Genomic DNA, 26,448 nt, shown 5'->3' with positions numbered 1-26,448 from the left:
TTGGGGCCCCTATATCTCGGGGGCCCTGTTACATAGACACAGCTGATAAAGCGGTAGCTACGCCACTTCTGCAAGATGTTACATCAAAATTTTCTTGTCTTTAGTGAATTTTAATAATATCAATAAGTTGAAGCGTGGTATGGTTACATTTTTAGTAATGGCGTAGTTTTTATTTGTCAAATTCCAAAATCTGATAGCTGTTAAAATACTAATTGTTGTTATGAAACTCTATTTCTTTATAAAAGTTTAATTAAGTGGAAACTTTAAAAAAACTGTCTTTTTGGTATTGGGAAATTCATTTGTCATACCTTTAAACTTCATCTGTCAAACTATTTTCTTAAATGTATCGAAACCGGCAACACTTAAATTTTGGGAAATTCCGCATAAGTAAACTGTTTAAAGTTCAGATTTGTTACTTAAAAAAAAAAAATTTTGTTTATAATATGATCAGTGAAAAAAACATGTCGGCTCCACCAACTTTGTTTTTTACCTTAAATGATCCCCGAATTTCGTTTTTGATAATTTGGCAACTCTGCAAATGAGGACTTCTTTGATACAAATAAATAATCAATTATATTTTCACAGAGAATATACTCGTAGGTAATATATAATATATCTTTGTCGCTGACTGTACTTTTGTCCGTACATTCATTATATTTCATGATTGAGTTCATTATAAAATTACAGAAACACTTTTTACGAATTTATTGATAATTTTAATTATTAATTTAATTTTCCAGATACACTGCCGCCCATACTTTAGATTTATATAGTGAGGTAGCAGCGATATGTCGTCCTCCGCTCGTCTTAGCGCCCAACGAGAGTGGTAGCTTTAAGAAATCTCAAACTCCTTCAACTGGATACATAATAAGCGTTTACAAGGTGAGGGAGTTTTTTTTTCTTACAATTATCTTAAGTACTTACTTTGCAACTATATACATACCTATAGATATGTAATGTATATAATCAATTGATTATAATAAAGTTCATGATAAAATGTTTTAAATTTGTTTTTATATTGCATCCAGGTATTCGAAGGAGACGATGGTGAACGTTTTGAAAAGAATTGGCTCTATTGGACCGGAGCAAGGATGCTCTACAGGTAAGTCGTGTGCGTCTACTTAATGCCCTTCCTCAAGATTCTACGAACTTTATATATGTACAACCTGTATTGGAATGTAAAATTCAATTATATGTACTTCTGTTTTTATTTGAATCCTTCTTTCAAAAGGTATCTGCCACGTGCTGCTGGGCTGAGAAGAATTGCTCTGCACAAGAGCACCTCACAAAAGGGTGATAAAATGTATTTACTGATATGTGAGTGTGCAGATTTGCTGAAGGACATTTCATCGGCTGCAGTTTTAATACCAGCATTACGAGCACGTCTTTGTGGCTACACTGGACTTTATAGACCGATTCAAGCGTTTTAGTTATTTTATATGCGAGTGTAAATACAAATTTAACTTTTTTCTTTTTTTTTTTTAAATTGCGAACAAACAAAAACAATAATAATTTGTTTTATTAATAATAATAGTAATTATCATCTGCACAATTGAGCTTTAAAGTGGATGTGTTGATATGTACGTAATATGTAATAGGATAAGTGTTAAAAGGATGTAAATACGAGTACACTTATTTTGTCTTGTTAATAAATAAATTGTTGCAGATTTATACCACTTTTTGTTTAGAGTTTATTTTTGTAATTTATACAACTTGTTGTTTGTTCTTCTTTTTTTGTGTTAAAAAATTGTTTATTTTTTAATATAAAATAAATAAAAAGTGTAAAGAAATGGATACAACAACACTTAAGCTGCCATTTTGTTAAAATGTTGTTCATATAGAAATACAAATACAAATATAGAATTATGTTTCTGTATCGTATCTCTATATTTAAGGATATACTTACATATACTGTATATTTTTTTAAATTATTGTATGTGTCTCATTGTTTAATAAACTTAAATAAATATTTTAATATCATACTTTATTTGAAACAAGTTCTCAGTGTACCTACAATAATGTTGTTATTGAGGTATTTAAATAATAAACATTAATTATATAATTTTGAAACAATTGAGCTTCTATGTTTCCTTAAGAATATTTAATTTTTTCCAAAATTAATAGTCAAAAAATCAATTTGATTTTCAAATCATTGTACAATAGTACAGTATTTTAATATAGACACAAACAGTGGCGAGGAAATGAAAAGAACAAGGAAGAATGAACTTATTTAATACCACGTTAACTAATAAAATTATTGAAGACATTTCCAAACTTTCTAAACAAACTTCAAAAGAATACGTGATGGTTAAAAACGTCCTCAAAAACCATAAACATTAAAATTTAGCTCAAATATTAATATTTCATTAAACATTTAAAGGATCAAGGTATATCCGCTACGCCACCGACCAAGTTGGCAATTACAATCCAAGAATTAGTCTCCTACGAATTACATATTCGTCTACTAGACTTCAAAAATCGAAAAATGTAGGAATCATCTGTGTATCGATGTCGGTATTGCTTTCCCATACCCAATGTTATTCTGGTCTCATTCTCTTATTTCTTGTTCGATTATAGTGAAATTTGTAGTAAATTCTAATTTCTAATTTCAAAATTGTGTTTAAAGCTTCTATCTAAAGTTTTACGAGAATAAACAAATAAATATGAGTTATTTAGTTATTATATATTCTAAATCTACCTCGCGTTTTGGAGATGTTTCTCCATCATCGGGTGGAATACTTTTATTGCTAGTCTAGTAATAGATTTAGAATGTAATTAAAACTTAAGTTGTAACAATAAAATTTAATAAATTAAAATAAAAACTAAATAACTCATATTTATTTGTTTATTCTCGTAAATCTAAAATACAACTTGGAGACAAGTAAACCACATCATGTATCTAAAGTTGCTTGAGTTTAATGTTATAAAACCTTCAAAAAAAAAACAGGAAGAATATATTTGACAAAATGACCATTAAAATTGGACAAGAAGCTATCAATTGACACTCAGAAGCTATTTAGTCTTTCTTTTGAAAAATAAAAATGTGTGTAATTTTTTTCAAAACTAAATGATAACAAGCAAATTTGATGTGATGCTTTTTAGATAATATTCGTTCGTCTCATCTCGTCTTGATTTTACTACAAGAGACCGATTTGAGACAGAGAATTTTTGCGTCTCGTGGACAGTTATAATGATGATTTTGTAAGTAATTACTCAGCTAAGTTTTACGAGCTTAAATGTCATTACCCGTGTTTTGTTGGAAAATCTATCAATACTATAGTAGGGTTTTACACATATAACAAAAACAATATCCATATTATGAATAACACCGATAAAAGTTAAAGTAGAATCTTACTGTGGATTGGTTTTTGACATTTTTATGAGTCTCGAATGGAACTTATGTGATTTCGTTCTTAAATGTTGGCACGATTGAAATTGCATTTGCATCTCGATGTTGAGTGTTCGTTGAGTAGTTGTGCATTTAGAATCATGTGTTTTCCGTTGGGGAAAAAATCAATCTATTACTGTTGATATTATTTCGTTTTGTTAGTGAAAATGGACTGGGCTTATTTTGCAAGAGAAAACAATAAAAGATAATTAAGTTTTGCTATGTTTCCACCAAAGGCTTATCTCAGTTTAGATGAAATTAATCTTTTTGGTTTTTCCACCGCATAAGAAGATTTAAAAATGATTAAGTTTAACAGCACTTTCTAAACTGCAAATGGTGTTTCGATGTTTTCGATGTGTGAAGGCAAGTGAGATAGTTTGATTCGTGTTAAACAATGAAGAACTGATTAGTTTAGCACCATATAAGAATATGCTACTTCATGTCCATTTTTTTTTGGAATTTGATTTAAAAAAAACTTAATTTTTTGTACACAAACATGCAAATAAGCAGACTATAATACATTATCTGTTAAAACCAACTCTTTCACACAGGCTTTTTTTCTCAAATTTTGACTCGACTCCGATCTCTGACGGGAATAGAGTCAAATCAAGGTCATTTCAACTCGATTCAGGAATATAAAGAAATGAGGCTATCTTTAAGCTCGCTTCAACACGACATGCTAATGTAATAATCTACGAACAAACCCCCTCCTTGTTAAATTAACTTTTTTTATTGATTATCAATTTCAAGATGTTTTCTTAACATTTCTTCTTGAAAACTGCCCATTTTATTAGTTTTAGTTTGTTTTTTTTTTTGCTAAGTTAATTTTAGCATTTATTTTCACAAAACTTTCTTCTATTTGTGTGTTTTTTTTTTAATTATAATTCTGACAGACCACCTTTCAGGTGAACCAATTTTTAAATACAAAAATCTGGCTACTGCGGATCGTTTTGTTGGCAATTTCTCACTGTAATATAAATGGAATACCAATAAAACGCACTTACTGTACTTGTAAAGAAAACAAACCTTGAAACTCCCTCCAATCAATTTTTCTTAAGACTTGTGAATCATCTTGATGTCATCTGACGTAGGATTCGAAACTACTTCAAGACTTTTCAAATATAGTTACTTTGTACTAATATATGTATTTACGTGCAACACTAACCACTCTGGACCTTTGTTATTGCATAAAAGTTAGCGTTTTAATACGATGTAAAAGGTTTAATCTCTGAGTCAAATTTAATCATACAATTCTATGAATTCAGTTTTCGGATCCTAGCCCCACTTTTTCAATTAAAAAAGTTTCACAGTTTTTGTTTTATAAAAGCCACATCGTTGTTTTTGAGTCATTTATCAACTCTGCGTTGCCATTTCAAAGGTTTCAGAATTGTATTTTTTAATTCAATTTTGAAGTTGAATTAATTAGATGAAGATAAAGTTATTAAGAGTAAGAAATATTAACATCGATTATGTTTGTAAGATTATTGCGCTTAATCTATCAAAACTATTTCATTGGGTCTTACGTACTTTCCGTAAAGTTGAATGCCTCCTACGTTAAGTTAAAAATTACCTATCAGTGAGCCTGTTCAAAACAAGAAGCGTTGGATGGGTTGAAGTCCGTAAACCAGAAAGTAAATACTGGTGTGCCTCAAGGGTCCGTTGTGTCACGAATCTCTCACTCATTTTCATAAATGATCTTCTGCTTCTAACTCCTAATTCCTACATTTATTTGCTGAAGATATTATTCTTAGCTTTTCATATTCATTTTAAGGCTTATATCTCCCTCTTCGGATGTGGAAATGCAATGCCCAATAAATTTAAATCGGGCTACTGTCGCCAAAAATGCCGCAAAATGTTTGGCGCTTCTAAGAAGATGCAAGAAATGTCTGATCTGGCTACAATGAAAACTGGAATGCGACCCACACTGATAACTTCCCATCCCGTCTATCGATTTGTCTTGCTTAAAAGTTTGTAGGTTTTCGTGTTGGTTAAAAAAGTTGTCAGTTGAATTATTCTTGAAAATTTTAAAATTACCAACAATATTTTTCATATAAAGAAATTGTTTAGTTTGAAAATCGAGTTTTCTTAAATAGATTTTTAGTGGAAAACAGTTTTTACAAATTTTAATTGCATTTCCTAAAGTTTTACAAATTCGATGAATAAAATTAATTTGGGAAATATTAAGAACAGAACATCAATTTTTACCAAAATTGGGGACTATTTTTTGTAGATTTTATTTTTTTTATGAACAAACAAACTGTTGGATTTGTAGTGTTGTTTATTTTGTAGGTTTTTATTTTTTATAAGAAAACAATTAATTCGATTTTTCAATATTTTTTACAAGTTAAAATCAGTTGGAATCCATAATCTCAAATTTTTGGAAAAATATTTAACTCGAAATTCAATTTTTACCAACTTTGAGTAATGTTTTTCTTAGTTTTTTATTTCTAATAATAAAACTGCTAATTTGATTTTTCTCAAAATTTTACCAGATGTTGAAAACCTTATTTTTCGTTGCACAAAATTGTTTTGGATATGAAATCATTTTTTATTCGTAAAATTTTCGAGGTGCTAATTTTTTTCATTTTTTTTTTTGATTTATAAAAAAACCGTTTATTCGATTTTTTTAAAAATATGTTGGTTTGGTATCACGTTACAATATATAATATAAAATTTAGTTCAAGTCTCTAGCACGATTGGCTCGTGATATATTTAGGGTTAATCAAAATGTTAACTTTTTTTAAATTGCCCTTGAGAGCCCTTTCTGCGTCTTTCTGCACTATTATCTGAATAACAACATTTATTTGAAGTCGTTTTCTTTTCTGGTACTTGAGCTATGTACGACGAAATAACGTCGTAAACGCACGGACGTACGAACGTACGTACACACGCACTCACATACATCTTTTGAAAATCTTTTATTTCGACTGTAGGGACCTTGAAACGTAGAGAAATGTCAGAATTTTCAATTTGACAAAGCGGACCGATTACAATAACTTCCTATGGGAAGTAAAAAATATTTACGTATAAGACTGGGGTATAACTCCTTTCTTTGAGCTTGTGCTTCAGAAACTTACTTAAGCCTTTTGAACAGTGCTCAAAAAAAAGAATATTATTGATACAATTATACGTCATTCGGTTATCGTCGTATTGTTTCTTTCTTCATTCTGCATTACTCCTTAAACAGTTTAGCCTTAGCACTTGGTCGTCTTTGAATACTCACCAGTATTCTGTTGAATATAACTTTGGTTGTACTGTACAGTACAGATTTTCCTTTTTTAGCCGCACTACACGAATGTGGAAAAATAAACTTTCATTTATATCACTTTGCTTCTCAGGGGACAAAATGTTCTAGCCATCTATTTCTTTCTGAAACCCAAAATTTCAATATAAAAAATTATGTTACAAACTAAAAATGAAGACATCTAAATATTGACATGAGTTTGCACTATATAAAGAAATAAAAAATGGACATAATATTATTCTGCTGAACATTTTTAAAATAAAGCTTTTGTTTTAAAGTAAAATCAAAATAAATTTTAAAAAAGCTGAGAACTGCCTTTAATTACATTTATGCAAAAAATAGTCTTAACTTTAAAAAATGTTATTTATTATTTTATTTCAAATCTTTCTTTAATAAAAAACAAAAACCAAAACTTGTAACTTGGATTTAAAAATTATCTCTGGCAGTTTTAAAATTTGTTCACAAACATTTTAGTAGAAATACAAATTTGGTCTTCGTAAATTGCACAAATTACAAAAACTGAACAAATTTGGCTGTAGCTAAATAATATTTAAAAATTAAATATAAAAAATTAATTTTAATTTTGCCAGAAATATTTTTACAATTCTAACAAATGTTATTAGAATAATCGATAAAAAATCAATAAATATAATTCACTTCGTATAAAATTAGTATTTACACTAGATAACTACAAACAAATATAAAAATTTAATTAGTGACAATAGATCCAGGAAAATCATATCGCAAAAATTAGGCAAATTTTCAAATTCTTTACATATAACAAACAAAAAATAAATATATATTTAATTAAGTAGATTGTTCAAATATGTAACAAAAAATCTTTTAACTATCATTATAAGAGAACATATAAAATAGAAACTTCATAGGACCATATTTTTATAAAGAACATGAACAATTGTAAGAAATATATAAAATATATAAATAAAACAATTTTTTTTTAATAACTAAAATATTATTCATTATTATTATAGAAAAAATAACAAAATTTAAATAGAAGTCATATACGTAAAAATATCGTTGAAAATTATCATTACAATTTAAAAAGAAATTATGAAAATGGTCTTAAAAAAGAATAAAAGACTTTTCTAAAGCTTTCCTGATTTTTTCTTATTTCAGTAGTTTGAAAAAAAAAGTAGATAATTAGTTTTGAAAAATAACAAAATTTTGCAATTTCCAAATACACCTAAGAAAGTAAGTAGGAAAAATATGAAATACAAAACAATTTTTAGTGCCCTCGTGCCAATTATCTACTTTTAAAAACTCACTAACTCTTAAGGACATACGTACGAACATCATTAGCGGCCTTCTTCATAGGTAAATTATATCTAAAACTATATACCTAGCTAGTAAATATAATATTTAAAAAAAAGAAACTATAAACAAATAATTTCTAATAATTAATTTCTATTAGTTTAGTTAAATTGTTAAAAAAAAAACAGATCTTTTCAAAATAAATAATTTTAATCTTTAAAATTTGCTTTAATATGCTTACAATTAAAATTTTAAAAATAAATAAAAACTCTGTATAATATTTGCACAATAAGACAAAATCATAATTAAATTATAAATATTTATATAAAGTGCTGTGATAAATTAATAAAACAAAAATTCAATTAAAAATTTATCAAATCAAAGATCTAAAATAAAACTCACAACAACAAAATAAAAAAATTAAAAAAGTAAACATAAAATGTTTAATTATTTAAGAGCATGATTTAAAAATAAAATTAAACGAAAACCAGAAAAAAAGTAAAACACGAAAAACACCGCAATACAAATTTGTCCAACAAAAATAATTTTCTATTGACCACTTTAATTCAATATTTTAAAATAAAATTTATTTTCTTATTGCTTTGCAAATACAAATATTTATGGTATTTTATTATACAAATATAAGTTCTTGAGCAAACAAATTGTAATAATATTAAAAAGAAATATGAAATAAAATAACAAACGCAAATAACGAAATGTAACTACAATTTAATAAAAACAAAACGTTTTCGCTGAATAAATAAATTTTAGTTTTATTTATAAATATCGTTCCATATTGATTGAGAGGGATTTTAATTTGTTTCCTTTTAAGATGAAAGAGAAAATAATTTGACAGCTGACACGTAAGTAAAAGTACAACATTTTACAGGGTGTCCCAAACTCAGAATCACAATTTGTGCTGAAATTTTAGAATTTTTGCTTCACCATTTTTCTGAAATGCCAGCAAATTCAGAGACATTCACAATAAAGAACTACATCGAAAAAGTGGGTGGTAATAACTTAAAGGTTTCCCAAAATTTGTTCATACAAATTGCTTAAACATGGACTTTGGGACACTCTTCATTATTAACTTACTTCTCCTGATTTCATCGCAAGTACATTCTCCAAAACATGGGGAAAGTATAGTAGAGTGGCTTTCTTCCTCAGCATTATGCCTGCCAAGAACTTATGGAAGATACAACAAGAATCGAATTCGACATGACATTACAAATGCTCAAAGGTAACACAGCAGGAGAAGACAAAATAACTTACAACATGATAAATTCAGCAGTGTAAAGTAGAAATGCGAATTGTGTTGTCCGATGAACGACCAGTGTATCAGATGCCGAGAAGATTAGCTCCACAAGAAAAGGAAAAATGTTAAAAAACAAATAGATTCATGGCAAGCAGAAGGTATAATTCGACACAGTTATTCTAATTATTCAAGTCCGATTGTTTTAGTGAAGAAAAAAGATGGCACTAATAGAATATGCGTTGATTATCGACTATTAAATGCGAAGATAATAAAAGATCGACATCCACTTCCACTGATAGAAGAGATCCTAGAAGACCTTGTTGAAGGAAAGTTTTTCGTGGTCTTAGATTTCAAAAATGGATTTTTCCATGTGTCAATAGAAAAGTAAAGCCAAAAGTATATGAATTCCTTAAAGCACCCTTTGGTTTTTGTAATTCCCCGTCGGTTTTTCAAAGGTTTGTTAATGCGGTATTTGAGAACCTATTGCGTACAGGGGGTTACGAATCTTTGTTGATAATTTGGTTGTTCAAGCTGGATGTCCTGAAGAATGACTTGAAAAACTCAAATTAGTTCTTGAAGTAGCAGCTGAAAATGGTCTGGTAATTAACTGGAAGAAATGTAAAGTCATCACAGAAAAGATTGAATTTTTAGGCCACATAGAAGAGAACGGCTCATTAAAGCCATCGAAAGAAAAACATAATGCAGTCCAAAATTTTCCGATGCCGGATACAGTCAAGAAAATTTAGTCGTTTCTGGGACTGCCTGGTTTTTTTAGGCGATTTATTGCTGGATATGCAGTTTTTGCGAAACCTTTATCTGACTTTTTACAGAAAGATACGCCATTTTGTTTTGGTCCAAGTCAAGTTGAAGCTTTCCAAAATTTGAAGGATGCTTTATGCAAAGATCCAGTTTTGAAGCTCTACAATCCAGAGTTAGAAACGGAGCTTCATACAGATGATAATGAAATACATCCTGCTTTTTATATAAGTTACAAGTCGTCGAAATCTGAAAGCAATCTTACCAGCTATGAACAAGAAGTTTTGGCAATTGTAAAGTGTTTACAGAAGTTAAGGGTATATCTTTTGGGAATACCATTCAAAATATTTACATACTGGAAGGCGTTTACAGCTACTATGAGGAAGAAGGAGCTATGTACAAGAGTAGCCAGGTGGGCAATATTTCTTCACAGAGCTGGTACATCGATAAGGCATGTAGACGCGCTTAGTCGATTTCCTGCAATAATGAGGATAGAAGATGGTTTTTTACATCGCGTCAGAAAAGCGCAAGAAACGGACGAGTTTTGTTCGCTGATAGAAAATATCTTGAAACATCAAAAGCATTAAGATTTTTTTATGCGCAGCGGTGTTCTTTACAAATTTGTTGAAGGTGATTATTCTCTGGTTGTTCCAAAGAAGCTACAAAGAGAAGTTCTGCGAGGCATACACGAGCAAGGTCACATGAATGCAAGGAAGGTCGATGTTTTGGCGAGAAAAGACTTTTGTTTACCAAACATGTCTTCGAAAATTAAACAAGTGATTGCAATTTGTATACCATGGATCCATGGAGCGAGAAAGAGTGGAAAGCAGGAGTGTTTACTCAATCCAATCGAAAAATTTTATACTCCACTCCATACGTATCATCTTGATCATCTTGGTCCTGTGAATTCGACAGCAAAGAGTTACAAGCATTTGTTGGTTATCGTCGATGCTTTTTCGAAGTTTACTTGGATATTTCCGGTAAAATCCACTGGTGCTGAAGAAGTTCTGAAGAAGATGTTGTTCCAGAGTGAAATTTTTGGTGATCCAGTGAGAGTCATCACGGACAGAGGTTCTGCCTTTACCTCTTATCTATTCAAGGAGTATTGCAAAGAACGAAAGATTAACCATTCGCGTGACTACAGGGGTTGCTCACGGAAATGGACAGGTGGATAAGGACAGGACTATTATTGAAATGTTGACGAAAATGTCAATCGATGATCCTGATAAGTGGTTCAAGCATGTTCCAGGACTGCAAAGAATCTTGAACTCAACAGTGAATCGAAGCACAAACAAAACTCCATTTGAGTTAATGTTCGGAGTTCGTATGAAATGTGCGGAGAATATTGAACTAAAACAACTGATGGACGAGCTACTTATTGAAGAATACGAAGACAAAAGGAAGGAGATGCGAAGCCAAGCTAAAAAACAATTTGCGAAGGTCCAAGAAGAAAACCGAAAGGGATATAACCGAAAGAGAAAAGCTGCTACGCAATACAAAATGGGCGATCTGGTTGCGAAAAAGAAAACTCAATTTGCACCAGCAACTAAGCCGTATCCATTATACTTAGGCCCGTAAGAAGTCGTTAAATTCAAGCGAAACGACCGATGTGAAGTTCGTAAAGTGGGAGTTCACGAGGGACCAAATTCTGCCTCGTCCTCCGCTGATTTTATGAAGCCCTGGCGAAATGAATATGACAGCGAAAGTGATGAAAATGATTCCGGAAACAGTGATAAAGATGTTACGAAATTTTAGCTATGAAGAAATCTTACCAAAGATGACTGTTCGTCTAAGGCAGCCGACAAGAAGGATGGCCAAATGTAGGATGACTACTTATCATAAACATCCTTAGTTAAAACCAAACATTTGTACATGTACACTTTAAGTATTCAGATAATATTTCCAATTCATTCCATTTCTCAAATTCATAATTTACGACTAACTAAACTATAAAGATAAAACTTAACGCAATAAGCGATTATTCAAAAAAGTAACGTCAAGAAAAGTAAAAGTAAAGTAAAACGGAAAGTCAAGTGAAAATCAAGTTAAACACTCATATCTTTTTTTATACTTTTTATATAATGCCAATATCTAATTCTAATATCTAAATTCAATTTGAATAATAATTTTATTTTTAATATTAAGGTGAATTAAAACTACTTAAAATTAAACAAACGCTGTAGTATTTTAATTTATTCCCTTTCCCTCCCCCTACATATCTTGATGGTAGCTTCAGGTGATCCATCGCAGGTAAACACAATCCTTAAATCTGCAGACGATGAGATATATTATGCTCGGACTCAAAAAACGGGTGCTATTGTACCTCCCTCCAAAATAGAATCCCTCCACCTCTGCAGAAAAATGAAATGTACAACATCCCCGCTCGTGATTCGCAACAACAACGTCCATTTGAAAAAAGAACTTAGAGTCCTCAGTATATCAATCAGTGGCAATCTAAAATGGGTTATTCACATCAAAAACACTACGAACCAATTAAGGAGCCGGAACAATGCTCTTAGAATGATATTTTCTGACGAAAAGGACCCCATTTGGAAACGGCCCTCAAAATAACTAAAGCGCTTGTCGAAGGTACACTTAGGCATGGAATACATGTGGACATGAAAAAAAAAATAGTAAGCCTCGATATAGCTTAAGCACTTAAGACAACACCAATTGAAGCCCTTAGAATAGAAGCAGGCTTCAATTCAGTACACCGACTAACACAAAAAAGAGCAGTAAACATGATTAGTAAGCCCCTTACAGACGGTTTTCATCCTCTTCACTAACCTTCCCAGGAAGCTCTTTCCAGGAAAAAACAAAACAAGAAAAACTCTATATCCTCTCTCAGCAAAATACTAAGCATGATGAAGGCTTACGGATGTATTCCCATAGAAACTCCAGTACACTTTTTATCCTACACCTTGGAAAAGACACCTAATGCCTATCGATACCAGCTTCTCTAACTACAAAAAGAACACACTTGCAATCTGTCCTTCCAAATTATTCACAGAGAACTAGTGGAAACTATCAAGCCTATAAGAAGGCTTTACACTGACGGATCATCCAAGGACAACAGCTCAACCTATGCAGTCGTCGAAATAAACGCAGACAATGAGGAAATCATCACTTGCCAAGGTTTCACAAGTGACTCCGCAATACTCAAAGCTCTCTTAATCGCACACACATGGGCTTTCAAAACACTGATCTTTACTGATAGCTTGAGCATACTTAACGGACTAAAAAGTTCAACGAATAATTGTCCTGCCCTAAACAATATCTGGAGCATCCTCCATAACAGCAATAACATAACCTAAGCTCGGATACCAGGACATGCAGGCATTAAAGGAAATGAGGTTGCAGATATGGCAGCGAAAAATGCAATTCATTATCCTTACGTAAAAGAACTCAAAAACATCCCTCAAATCTTTCGAAAAATATTCATGTCCATTGAAAATGAAGAACTCGAAAAAACATGGCTAAGGCAACATAACTTTCTGCGACAACATCATCCATCACACCGCCGCATTCCTTATAACAAAGAGTTTTCCAGAGAAGAGTGCAAAACCATTTTTCGGACAAGGGTTGGAAAAACACTTTTCTCCAGTCGGCACTATTTCTCGCAGGACTCGCCTGATGAATATACCAATTGTAGGGAGCCTCTCTCTATTTGGCACATTTTTCCGACTCACCAACATTGACTCTATCCAAGATATGCAGAGCCAAATCTCACTAAAACACTATAAATTTAAAGAAATATGAATGTGTTCCAAAACGTTTATATCTTAACGACATCTATGGTCACGTTGCCCTGGTATCTCTTTAACAAATAACTTATTAATTTACTTTATATGTTATTTTCTTTAAATAAATAAATTAATAAAATAAAAATGTAAACTCTTTAAAATACTAGGCTGTGTCCAAAATTTGTACATGATTTTGTATAAGATGCTTTGATTCTTCTCCCATTTTGGGACACTTTTCATTATGAATATTTTGAAAGTTGAGGTATGGATTTAAGTCTCCATTTACCTAATATTTTTGGGCAACTTTTTTTTGAAATGATATCGTTATGTCAGATTTTGCATCCTTTTTGGGACCCTATTTATTATGAAACTAGGTTGTCCCAAAATCAGTTACAGTTTTTTGACTGAAGCATTCCCCAAAACACCAAAACCCACATTTTGTATTAAAATTCAATGTGTCTCAAACTGGAACTTTTAGAAATTTTATCACCTTTTTAAATACAAGTAAAACAGAAATATGTAAACATTTTTGAAACTTATTTAATCCAAAACTTAAGCTCTAACAATATGGCCCCCTACAATTCTCATTTATTAAACAGGGCATCACAAAGCATTTTTCTATTCTCACCCTCTCCCTACACTTATAACTTAATTCCGTGTTCAATAGAACCCTTGTCTGCTGCTTCACCGAATGACTTCCACATGTCGCTGTACATGGTGACCAAGGTGACCATTCCGAGTACCGACATTCGTTCTCCGGCGGCCGTGTGTATTGTAATCTCTGTCTATTGATCAGTTCTTCAGGACAACGCTTATAGCACTTGTCGAAGCGTACCATTTTCTTGGGACATGGCTTTCCGCCATATTTGGGCCTTCGCAAAACTTTACGAGTCTTGATTTCGACTCCATCACCACAGGTGGCATTACAAGAATGTGCCACCCATTCCGAGACCTTACAATCGACTTTCTCCAGGCGCAGATCTTCAACCGACAAATCATAGGGTATGCGATCTTTGCAAGTTGCTTCGCATTTTTCTGACGAATTAAATTTATTTCGATTGTTGTCGTAGCAATTGGTGAAGAAGAGAGCACATTGGTTGCTCTTATGGTCGTAATACCAAAACGTCGTCACCGAACTATTTCGGAACTCACAAATTTCTGGCTCCTCAAAGCAAATACTCGGGACGACATCATCGCAGTTGCTGATGGTACAATTGACGATTTCGTGCTTTTTTATATTTCGACAGGGGTCATTGCCATAGTTGGAGTTTCGAAGTCCATGGATGACATCGTTGTTCCAAACTTCACGGACCCTGGTTCGAAAACCCTCCTCGCAGTTTTGACTGTTACATGGGGACCAATTGGACCATGGGGTGACATGGCATTCTGGGGGAATGACTTCTTCCTCTTCCTCACCCTCGATTAGAGACTTATAGCCCCGTCGATCACCCCATCTGTTTCTGGTTCGGACATTCTCCTCGTTGTTTTCACCATTTTCAGAAGGGTTTTCGTTATTTTCCTGCTCATTCTCAGATTCTTGTTCGCCACCCTCTCCACCTTCTTCCTGTTCACCACCTATTTCTCCACCACAGACTTCTCCCTCACACTCTTCGGTCCGTTCTAAGATCACTCGGCTAACGCTCTACAAACACAAATTATTCAATTACCTTCATCGTTGAAAAATCAAACGATCCTACCTGACACTTCTTCCTAGCCCTCCTATTCAAATAGGTCCTAGTCTTTGTCCGTTTTCCCTTTCCACATGTAACACTACAACTTGACCATGGAGTCCATTCGGATAGAGCACATTCAGGGTTCTCTGGACTGGCACTGTACCCATTATCGCCATTATCTCCACCGGCATCATCATCGAATCCACCGCATTTAGTTCCCTGACAGGGTTGCTCCTCTCGCAGAGAGTTGCGACACTTAAAACGTCGAGCCACTCCAGGGTTCTTGAAATCCCTAGTTCTGTATTGTTCTCCAGGTCCACACTTTGTACTGCATTCGCTCCATCGTCCCCATGGATGAGTTGTACATTCTGCTGGTTCATTCTCAGCTAAATATTGAAAGGAAAATGTAAAGAAACCTTTAAAGCTTCGCCCGTCCACAACAACTTACATTCATTTTGGTCACAAGTCTTCTCATAAAGCCTGCGGCGAGAGATATGCAAACGAGCCAAAGGTTTCATGGGAGCTCCTGATGGATCATAGAACGGCGAACGTGGATCATTTGGAAAATTCGACTTAATCCTTCGAATAACATCAGGTGGAACTTGAGGTTGATCAGCTGACATATATGAAGGGCCACTATCCGTTCCAGCATCCCATGGATAAAGGTTGTGAATCTTATGTTCCACCCATGAGCAATTAGGCAGACAAAGTTCTAACCCCGAAACTCCAACAATCCAATCAGGCGATGGAACGATCATGGATACGAGAGAAATCAAGTGATTCTTCGAGTCAACCCTGAACACAGCAAAGGTCTTCCCTGTCACATTGGGATAGGCAATTCCTCGAGCTTTGATGATCGTTCGAATTTGATCGCTCTAAAATAAGAAGAATGTAAGAGAGTCGATTCGTTTTAAAGGGTGTTTTTAGTGTACCTGTTCCTTGAGTTCACTTTCCAGTGTCCTTGTCGAAGCATGCTCTGCAACTTCCCTTAATCCGTCACTCGCTTTATCTCCATACCGCCAAAACCTATAATCTATGGTATGTGAAGCTCCAATGATGTCGCTAAAACGTGTTTTCCAGTTATTTGCTGGGAAATCCTTTGGATGTGTATGTCGTGACCATTTTCCTTCAAATGTCAGCTAAAAAAAAGCGTTTAATTAAAACTTGATGCCCTTCGAAGTTTTAAACCCCTCTTACCTCATATTTAGCTTCATCACAAGCACAACATGGATCCATCACCGCTGGCTGATTATCAATATCATCCTGTTGTTCCTCGCAGAATTGTTTCGTCAAAAATCCATCGTCCATGTACCAGACCTCCCGATGTTCGATAACAGTGGCTCGAATAAGAACACAGCCACTACCAGGTTGTGGGGCAGTCCAAACAACATCAATTCTAGATTTTGGCAACATATTTGTGTGCATAACTAGATTGTTGCATTTATCACTGAATTTCGTATGAGAGAAATCGACAATTTCAAAATAGCCCAATCCTGCAGGATCGGCATTATTGTTGCCATTGGAAGTGTCTACTTCGACCGCTAACATGAAACCAATGAAAGTGTAGCCTTGTACTGCTGCTAAGGAAACTGTTAACAGAAAAATAAAAAAAGTTAACTAAGTTAAAGAACAAATATCAATAAAAAAAATCGCAACGGGAATGGATGCGTTTCAGGAGGAAAAATAGTTATCAAAAATAACTTCTTTAGAAGACCAAATAATTTATAACGAAATGACTCATTTTTGTAGTGATTCTGAGTGCATTTAGCAATAGTAAATTACTGATCATAGTTTCATGTAACAAATTAAATATTATTAAGTAAAAATTTGAGTAATTGAAACTTACTATTGTATTTTTGTCCTGGTTCAAAATTTTGTGGACTTCCGCCAATTGTGACAACATAACGATCATCAGATGGTGATTTTCCCGCTGTTGTTCCAACTGGAATTCGGTTACATGCTAACGCCAAATTGATAGTTGCTGATATAGAAATGATTTTTATAATCCAATTCATTTTAATGCACGAAAAACAGAATTGTGTTCAAGTGATGATGACAGAGAGAAGACAAAATCGATTTATCTTCATAAACCTTAAAAGAAAAGATAACAAATAAAATTTATTAAAATATTTAAAACGATGAAACACACACAGGAAATAATATTGTAAAGCTTTATATTGTATAGAATCATGTTTTATATATTGTTCATAGCAGATTGAATGATTTAAATTATTTTGTAAATGAAGTTGATGCAATGTAAAGTGGACAATATCAAATGTCAATGTCACGAGAAATTAAAATGTTTTTTTTTGCTTTTTGTTTAAGCTGAATTCCATTAACGGGGTAGACAATAATAACCTTGAATTTAATATTGATTAACAGCACAATGAAATAATCCTAAACCTTACTGTTTTACTGAATACTCTTTCAATACTCAAATTGCGGAAACAGCCTTTACGTACACTGCGGGTCATAAGGTTAGAAGCAGGCATTTTTGAGAAGTAAAATCGATATTTCGATACAATAGGAATATTGGAGAATTAGCTAACGGATCTTTTATGACAATTTGTCAATTGAGTCGAAAATATGCGAAAATAAATCGGGTCATAAGATTAGAAGCAGTGAACATATTAACGTTATCTTGTGAAATGAATTCATTTTGTTTTCGATATAAACGGTGCATTTCATAAATCAATTGTTGTTTATTGAGTTGTAATAAAAAGGGGCAAGAAAAAATGTTTGACAGTGGAGGAAATGGCAAGAATAGATGTTTATTACTCTGAAGGTGTCAGAAACTATTTAAAGAATCCATCGTCGTATCTTAAAAAATACAGAGGAAACACTTCCTCTGCTTTAACACTTCGCGAAAACGAAATATACTTAGAATAGCGTCAAAATTATCTTTATCGGCAGATAAAATTAGGGATTAAGCTAATGTTAAGGCCAGCTTATCGACTGTCAAACGCACGATCCGCAATGCTAAGCACATAAAGCACCTGACGCTTAAAAAAAACCACCACTTAATGACGCAAGGAAGAAGCAACGCTTGTGTTTTGCGAAAGATCACATGAGCTGGGATGTGCAGAATTCAATGACTACAAATGATTAGCGGAAGGTTATTTTTTCCGACAAAAAAAAATTTAACCTAGATGGTCCAGATGGTTATAATTATTATTTCCACGACATGAGGAAAGAGGAGCGGTTTTTAAACCGTCACCATAGCATAGAAGGAGGCGTTATGGTCTGGGGCTCAATTTCGATTTATGACACTATAGACTTGGTAGTCCAAGATAGTAAAATGACTGGAAAACCCTACAAAGCCTTGCTGGAATCAGTATTCCCCAAAATTACCGAGCTTTTTGGACCAATTTCATGGATTTTTCAGCGGGACAACGCTCCGATACACACAGCCCGAGAGGTAAAATCCTTCATAGCAAACCTAAACATATACTTGCTGCCTTGGCCACCATATTTCACGGACCTTAACATAATGGAAAATGTGTGGGGCTGGCTTACACGTAAGGTGTATGAGGGAGCGAAGCAATACGATGACAAGGAAGCGCTTAATCATGGTATCAAATTGGCCTGGAGTGAGATTTCACTGGACTACTTGTAATCTCTTTATAAATCCCTAAAAGATAGAATGTTTGAAGTTATTTTAAAGGCTAGTGGCAGCACACATTATTAAATATTTAATAAAACCCAAAAAACTTAAACAAAATATGAATAACTGCATTTTACTTTCATTTATTTTATGTGCTTCTAATCTAATGACCCGATTTATTTTCGCATATTCTTGACTAAATTAACAATTTGTCTTAGAAGTTCAGTTAGTTTAATCTATTCTATTCCCAAAATGTATGTTGTGTTGTTAACAAAATAGTCTTTCATTAACCATAGTTTTTTTTATCCATTATGTAACGGGAGAAATATCGATTTTACTTCTCAAAAAATCCTGCTTCTAACCTTATGACCCGCAGTGTACTTCTGGTTTAAAGAGATAAAAATAAGATTTAGAATGTCAAATAACTTATAATATTAAAATAATAGTTAAATTTATATTCTTTTACCATTATATAATAGTTTAAAGTGTCGAATAATTCATTTTTCTATGTTTTGCAGGAGGGAAATTTCTTAAAGAGAGAATTCAATTTTGAATAGAAGAAAATCGATAAAAGTTGAATTCCTAATAGAGCGACACGTACGCTTAAAAAATTCTTAAAGGACATAAGTTGTTACGTAACGGGTGATCCATTTAGCAGTTTCGAGAGCATACGACTGGAGTTTGACATCTGTCAAACTTAATAATTTTGTCTCAATTGAAAGTCTGACATTTACGAAAATGGATCGCTTAACTATCGCACAACTTTTACAAATTGTCAAAACCTACTTCAAAAATGATGTTTCTGCCACAGACACATATCTCAGGGATTAAAACTTTCTTTCGACACATTATAACATATTTTGAATTTGGATCTACACCTACATCCATACAAAGTACAGCTCACACAAAAACTGAAGCCAGCTGACTATTCACAACATCGCGTCTCGTAGATACTTACGTCGAATGGGTGCTTGGAAAACAGGTGGTGGTCGGCTATTTTCGAACAAAATGTTCTTCAGCGACGAAGCACATTTTAAACCAGTTAATAAAGGTTTTCACCTCAAAAAAATTAAAACAAGTTTGAAACTTGGCACATTTCCTAAGGGATGTCTGGGATGTCCCCAAAAATCCGACGTGAGCTCTAGCAGCAGTTAAGAAAAACATGAAGATTGTTTCAGTTTTTCACGTTTATCTCAAAAACTATTTGTCGTATAAAAAAATTAGAGCTCATTAAATGTTCTAAAAAAAGTTTTAAAGATTTATTATTGTTTTTAAAATAACTCTAGCGGCAGTGAAGAGAAACATACGTTCTTTTCGGGTTTATCTTAAAAACTTTTTGTCGTATCAAAAAATAATCTTCTACAAAATTAAAGCTTATTAAATTTTCTAACGAAATATTTGTGTCTGTTACGGTCAACAAAAAAAAATGTAGAATTCAATTTTGATGTCCCTTCCTAATTCTGAAACTCGTTGGCCCACTATTTGGGTCATTGCCTGCATCCCTAGAGAATAACAACACGCCGATGAATTTTTGAGTGATGAGAAAATTTCATGAGTAGCAGTCAGCCCTAGAACCCAAGTAGGTAAACTATCAGTGATTCCATTATTCCACGCCCTAGTGTCAAGCCATCCATACTCTTTATTTTACGCATAAGAGTTTGTTCAATCGTCTGGTCCGACCTCTCATTGTAAAGTAACCCTCTTGCACAAAGTTCTTAAATTCAACTGGGGTCATCACAGAAGGCAGTTTTATCATGTCCTGAAAATACAGGTGACATGATTTTATGAACGAGAAGTATCCGGCGGCATGAAAATATGGAATCATATTCTTCGCGAGTCCGCTAAGCGTGAGTAAAATCTTTAAGCAATGTAATGCAATGTAGGCTACTGTTGGTCCATTAGATTTGGTCCATTAGATTTGAGTTTGTTAAGATTTGTTTGTAGTTTTTCACTATTAGATCAAACGAGGGTTGTTTTAGTGCACATAACGAGGGAGACTGATAACGAACATTTTTCATGAGATTTTGGATTTCCTCTAATTCATATTGGCTTATTTCTACTTGTTCCATTTTTATCATTAAAATACGAACTGCTTTAGCGAAAGCTTTTCCTTGCAGCATCTTTTCAACACACACCGGGCTTATATAGTACTCATTAACTCTCGCAAGCCACTTCCACTTATTAGTAAAATCTATTGGAACAATATAGAACATTAACAGCTAGAAATAAACCCAATCTGACTACGCTTTTTGATAGACGGGACTCAGATAAATCTGCGACAACGGTTTCTTTACTTAGTGTATAAAGAAGGTGGTTAAATGTTACAATCAGGCATTTTTGGTCAAATTTGCAACACCAACTGCCAGCAGAGTGCAATGCAGAGTAAAGTGTATTATATTCGGACGATGAAGAGTTTATAAACCGAAGAGGAATGATTTTAGTTTTTGCACTAAACGAGCCTGTTGTTATTGCGTGCATGTAGCCTCTACATCCTTAAGCATCGAAAATGCTAATAAACTTTGATGCCAACCAAAGAGTGTCAAATGGTTTTGGCTCTAATATTTCTTCCGAACACTCATTCACATTCTTAAAAACTAAATTTTGCAATCTTGTTTTCTGAAATTTTTCCAAAATAAGTACTACACTACAAGTTATCCAGTTGATTTAGCACAAGGTAGTTTTTTCAGCTTTTCCATTCGTGTTTCGGTTTCTTTTCATTTGGAAGTAGATGCAGCTTTCTTTATATCGATAAGGCAAGACTGCTTAGTATTGGAGACATAATTGATCTTGGACGTACATTTTCTTTTTCCTTTTCTTTTTTCAATGTTCGTTTTCTTTAGTATACGAGTTTCCAGGAATGTTTTTAGGGATTTAGGTACACAATCGTCACCGTATTTGGAAAATTCATCATATGTATTCCTTAAATGAGTTATTTTACAAACTAAAACCAGTACAAACAAATTAATATCATTTACCTATAGAAAATTTAATAAGCTTCAAATTTGTAGAAGATTATTTTTGATACGACAAATAGTTTTTAAGATAAACCCGAAAAACCGGAAAAAAAAGTATGTTTTTCTTCACTGCCGCTAGCGTCATTTTTAAAACTATAACAGGTACGAAAAAAATCATTGAAGCTTTTTTTTATAAAATTTAATGAGTTTTAATTTTGTGGAACAAAGTTTTTTAATACGCTAAATAACTTTCGAGATAAACGTAAAAAACTAAAACAATCTCCTTGTTTCTCTTAACTGCCGCTGGAGCTCACATAGCATTCTTGGGGACTTTTTTTGGGTTTGAAAGTGTGTCAAGTTTCAAAACTGTTGGATTTTTTTGAGGTGAACGCAATTTTTTCGTTGATTGACTCGACTATTACTCACTCGGTGGGTATGTAAATACACAAAATTGTTGTATTTGGGGTTCTAAAAATCCTCAAGTAATTAAAGAGAGGACATTATATCCTTAAAAAGTCACTGCTTGGGGTGCTCTTTGGTCCATAGATTGATTCGTGGATCTTAGTTCTTTGAAAACGACAATGGAACTACTGTCACCGTCAACTCGGAGTGTTATGGTCATATGATAACCGAATTTTTACCTGCTATTGGAAAATACGACGAAGAAAATATGTGGTTTTAACAAGACGGTGGCACATGCCACACAACTCGAACGATATGGTTTTATTGTCAGAGATATTTTCAGGCCGCGTAATTTCTCGTCGTGGCAATATCAACTGGTCACCAAGATCATAAGATTTGACACCACTGGACTTTTTTTTGTGGAGTAACGGGAAAGACCTTGTTTATGCAGATAAACCGTTAACTCTGGACCACTTAAAAACCAACATTCATCAAGTAATGGCTGAGATACCGTCCAATATGTGTCAAAAATTGGTCGAAAATTACTTCAAAAGAATCTATGCTTGCAACACTTAATTTCAACGTTTAAACTTTATAACAAAAAAGAAATATCATGAAACAAAATATTGTATATGCATTTAATTTGCGTTTAATTTTGAAACCGCAAAATTGTATTTCTACAAATAAAAAAGTCATTAGCATTTGTAAAAAAGCTTAAAAAAGCTTCTGAAAAATTATAAAAAGAAAATTAAAAACGTTTTTCTTTTAAGCATAAATACACCGATAAACATAGTTTTCTAATATTACTTCAGAAATCCCGAGGAAAGCCTTGGTGTCTAAGTCAGCCTTAGAATTACTCTCACATTGGGCGCAAAACGGCTTGATCTGCTATTCCAGTAATTTCCTCAAGGCTACAAGCTCACTTAATGGTAATTAAAAACAAAAGTTATTCACACAACTTAGAACTGCTTGACGTACTTGCGTCACCTTTGGCCAGCTCGATAAAGCGGAGCGGTTTGATACCCACAGCTTATATACCACATTCTGTTACAATATTATGCTAGGATGATTGATTAATTATTGTTTAAATTTTATTTTAGTTCAAAGCATAAGAAAGAATTCTTAATTTAACTTTAGATGACTGAAGTCATTTGTATAAAGGTTTTTCGAATAGCCCATGTTTTGGGCAGCTGTTACTTTTGACTTCTGGGGTGAGACAAGTTTGCGATGTAAATAATTAAAACTGTATGTGTCGGTCAAGAATAATTGACTATATTGTTACTATAACGTGGTTTTTCGATTCCTCATTGGCCTCTAGAATTAAACATTCATGAAACGATTTAACAAAGACAAGGCAAAAAAGCAAGGCTTTTAAAAGGTTAATTAACAAAACAACTCAGCTCAATTTGAAAAACATCGAAAGTATACGTATTTTCAACGAAAAAATGCTCTCAGTGATGAAGCCCATTGTCACATCGGTGGTTAAGTTAAAAACTGCCGGAAAATTCATAAATAATAATTAAAAAGTCTTTTCGTCCTCAACGTGTCACTGTTTGGTAAAGCTTTTGGTGGTGGTGTAGGACAGTACTTATTTAAAAATGTTGCAACTGTTAGGTTGAATGGATTACTCTACTTGGCTACTATTAATGATTTTTCAAGGCCAAAATTGGAAGATATTGATGTGTTCAAGGCCACAACTGAAAGATATTGATGTGTTGCAGGAAAATTCTCTTGACCATGTTATTTTTTGGGAGATGGTCAGAATTGATCACTGAGATCTTGCAATTCAACAGGTTTCGACATTTTTCTTTGCGTGATTGCAGAAATTGTATTTTCATAAAGGACATCATGTCATAAGTGTTTCTTTACTTGGGTACGAATCCAAAACAACATTTTTTGTAATTGAATCCATTTTTTAAAAAGTTAAATATGGATTAAGTCATAGGTTATAGGTACCCAAAAAAATGTACACACTAAAAATTGGAGACACAATTTATTTATATTTTAAATAGATTTGAACTCAATTAATAATTAATATAGCAACGTTTGACTTCAACAGCTTTTTTAAGATATAAAAAAGAAATTTAAAATGTTGGTAGGTATATACTTGCAAGTCGGTAGTAAAAACTATAAACTTGCTTTCAATAACTAATTCATTATCAGTTTGTTAAATGTTGTTTTCTCATATTCGTTCGCAACTACGGAATGCATTTTTTCATCACCAGTTCCTTTAAATTTTCGGTAAAAACGTACACAGTTCATATAAACAATAACACTTAAAAACACAATCTTTCAATAACATATTATTGAAAAGTCCAAGTCCAAAGTGATGATGATTTAATATGATTATTTTTTAAATAAGACATTTTTTCTCTCATTATATAGACACTGAACACACAGGGAGACCTTATACGCTTATCAGGAGGAAGAAGGCAGAATAAACAATAAACTCTATAAGGTCAAGCTTTTATTTTTTGTTTCATTATTTTATTATTAAATTTAAAATAAAACATTTAAATACGTAGGTATATGGTTTTTCTGGGTAGGTACTGATGATGAAAGAAAATACTATAAAAACATTTTTTATTCAAACTTAAATACCTTATAAATAAAATAAAACACACAATACTGCTTTATTAACACTTTTTCCTTCACTATCACTTTTAGGGCTTCAAGAAAATAATTCACCAATCCCCAGCAGTGCAGTAAGTGTGGGTGGGAAAAAATGTCGTTAAAACGAAACTGACGACGACGACACGGATTGACCGCACAGAAATGAGATTGCAGCAGAAAATAAAATGCTCACTCACCCTTAAGAGAATGAATTAATAAAATTAAAAAAATTGTTTATATTGTTATGTAGGGTGGTGCTTCCACTAAGTAACTAGATTTATTTGTTTTTATTTTTTGTTATATTTTTTATTCCAAAAGACGATTGATAACAATATTCAAAGTGACGACTATAAACTGCCCGGTTCGGTTGTTACTGCGGAACTAAAAATGAACCGCGTCCAGTTGTAGCGATTAGGCCAGCCATTCATATAGCTCCAGCATTTTTGTCCGGTCGTCGTCGTCTTCGCTGTCAGCCACTGGAATATTGATGACGACGACGCATCAGAGTACACAAATTGATATGTGTGTAGATAGATAGAGTAGCGAATCTTTAATGGACGTGATGGCGTTAATTGAGATCAATTACGTCGCTGATATACAAATGAATTTGAATTGTTTATATTTTCACACCGCCGCACCGTGCGTTAAATTGTGAGGGATGTTAAATGTTTTTTGTTTTGGTATATAAGGATACACAAAGCTATTGTAGTTCCAGAGTTAATGTTGAAATATTTAAAAAGGGACTTTTTTTGGTATTATTTAAGTCTATAAAACGCTAGGACTTTTTTTTAAGAAATTTCTGTACAAAGGATTAAAATATGCAAATTAAAAGTAAATGTTCGTTCTTGTTGATTCTCACTGTTTCCGAAAACGTTTTCTATTAAAATATATCCGATAGAGCTTTGGCCTTAAAGACCTTCACCTCTCCTGATCTTTATATCTTAACTGTTTGGAAGACTTATTCTGCCTTAAATTATGTGTACTTATGTATTTCATATCATTTAAGGCAGTCTATACCATGGTTTTTCTTATGACTAATAGTTTTTATAAAGCTTTATAGTTTAAAAGATGTTTCCTCTCTTATCTTAACTTACTTATTGTCTTAACTTGTATCTTATATCAAGGCTTTTCGACACTAATCAGCAAAAATTTTGTTCAAATGATATTCCTGGAGGAGCCAAACTGTTAAAAAATGTCCTTTAATACTTAACTTCACATTTCATGGTAGTTATTCCATCAAATGAAATATTCGCTTCTTTAGTAGCTTTCTGCTTCTTTATCTTAACATTTTTTTAAGTATTTATTTATTGTTGACTTTATGTTTTCTAGTTTTATAATTTATCAATCAGGTCTTTATGTTAAAGTTTTTTTTGAATACCATTCGGTGGTTGATCCTTTCAACTTGGAAGTCGTTTCATTTTATTTGATTGTCTTTAATATTGTGCTTGAAATCACAGGGTTACATGTACCTAATAATGTTAAGCACAGTTCGAGAAGGAATTGAGACATTATTTGATATAATGGTTGTTACCCAAGTGTATTTA

The 26,448-nt window shown here is 32.8% G+C and overlaps 2 protein-coding genes across 7 annotated transcripts in view; one reads left to right on the top strand and one right to left on the bottom strand.

Moving 5' to 3' along the window:
• LOC129941431 (uncharacterized) overlaps positions 1-8,022 on the top strand; it is a 182,687-nt gene extending 174,665 nt beyond the window's left edge. For all 6 annotated transcript variants that reach the window (XM_056050056.1, XM_056050058.1, XM_056050054.1 and 3 more), the window contains 3 exons: positions 741-882; positions 1,029-1,102; positions 1,232-8,022. In XM_056050056.1, coding sequence (XP_055906031.1) covers positions 741-882; positions 1,029-1,102; positions 1,232-1,430 — 415 coding nt within the window. In that variant the 3' untranslated portion in view covers positions 1,431-8,022. The remainder of the gene's footprint in view (positions 1-740; positions 883-1,028; positions 1,103-1,231) is intronic.
• Positions 8,023-14,178: 6,156 nt separating this feature from the next.
• LOC129941429 (spondin-1) lies at positions 14,179-25,298 on the bottom strand. Its single transcript, XM_056050051.1, has 7 exons — positions 25,102-25,298; positions 17,178-17,422; positions 16,529-16,920; positions 16,264-16,470; positions 15,780-16,206; positions 15,356-15,717; positions 14,179-15,300 (listed from the first exon to the last, which is right to left on the bottom strand). The coding sequence occupies exons 2-7, from the start codon at positions 17,344-17,346 to the stop codon at positions 14,218-14,220; spliced, it is 2,640 nt and encodes an 879-aa protein (XP_055906026.1). The 5' UTR covers positions 17,347-17,422; positions 25,102-25,298; the 3' UTR covers positions 14,179-14,217.
• Positions 25,299-26,448: the final 1,150 nt, after the last annotated feature.

The sequence above is a fragment of the Eupeodes corollae genome, chromosome 1, assembly GCF_945859685.1.
Source record: "Eupeodes corollae chromosome 1, idEupCoro1.1, whole genome shotgun sequence".
NCBI classification, from domain to species: domain Eukaryota; kingdom Metazoa; phylum Arthropoda; class Insecta; order Diptera; family Syrphidae; genus Eupeodes; species Eupeodes corollae.
This window is presented reverse-complemented; position numbering and strand designations above follow the sequence as displayed.

Bases quoted from the DNA above. Each gene is read 5' to 3' on its own strand.
- LOC129941429 (XM_056050051.1), bottom strand. From the start codon at position 17,346: ATGAATTGGATTATAAAAATCATTTCTATATCAGCAACTATCAATTTG. The intron at 16,921-17,177 runs GTAAGTTTCAAT...TTCTGTTAACAG, and splicing joins ACCAGGACAAAAATACAATA to TTTCCTTAGCAGCAGTACAA. The intron at 16,207-16,263 runs GTACACTAAAAA...TTCTTATTTTAG, and splicing joins AAAGTGAACTCAAGGAACAG to AGCGATCAAATTCGAACGAT.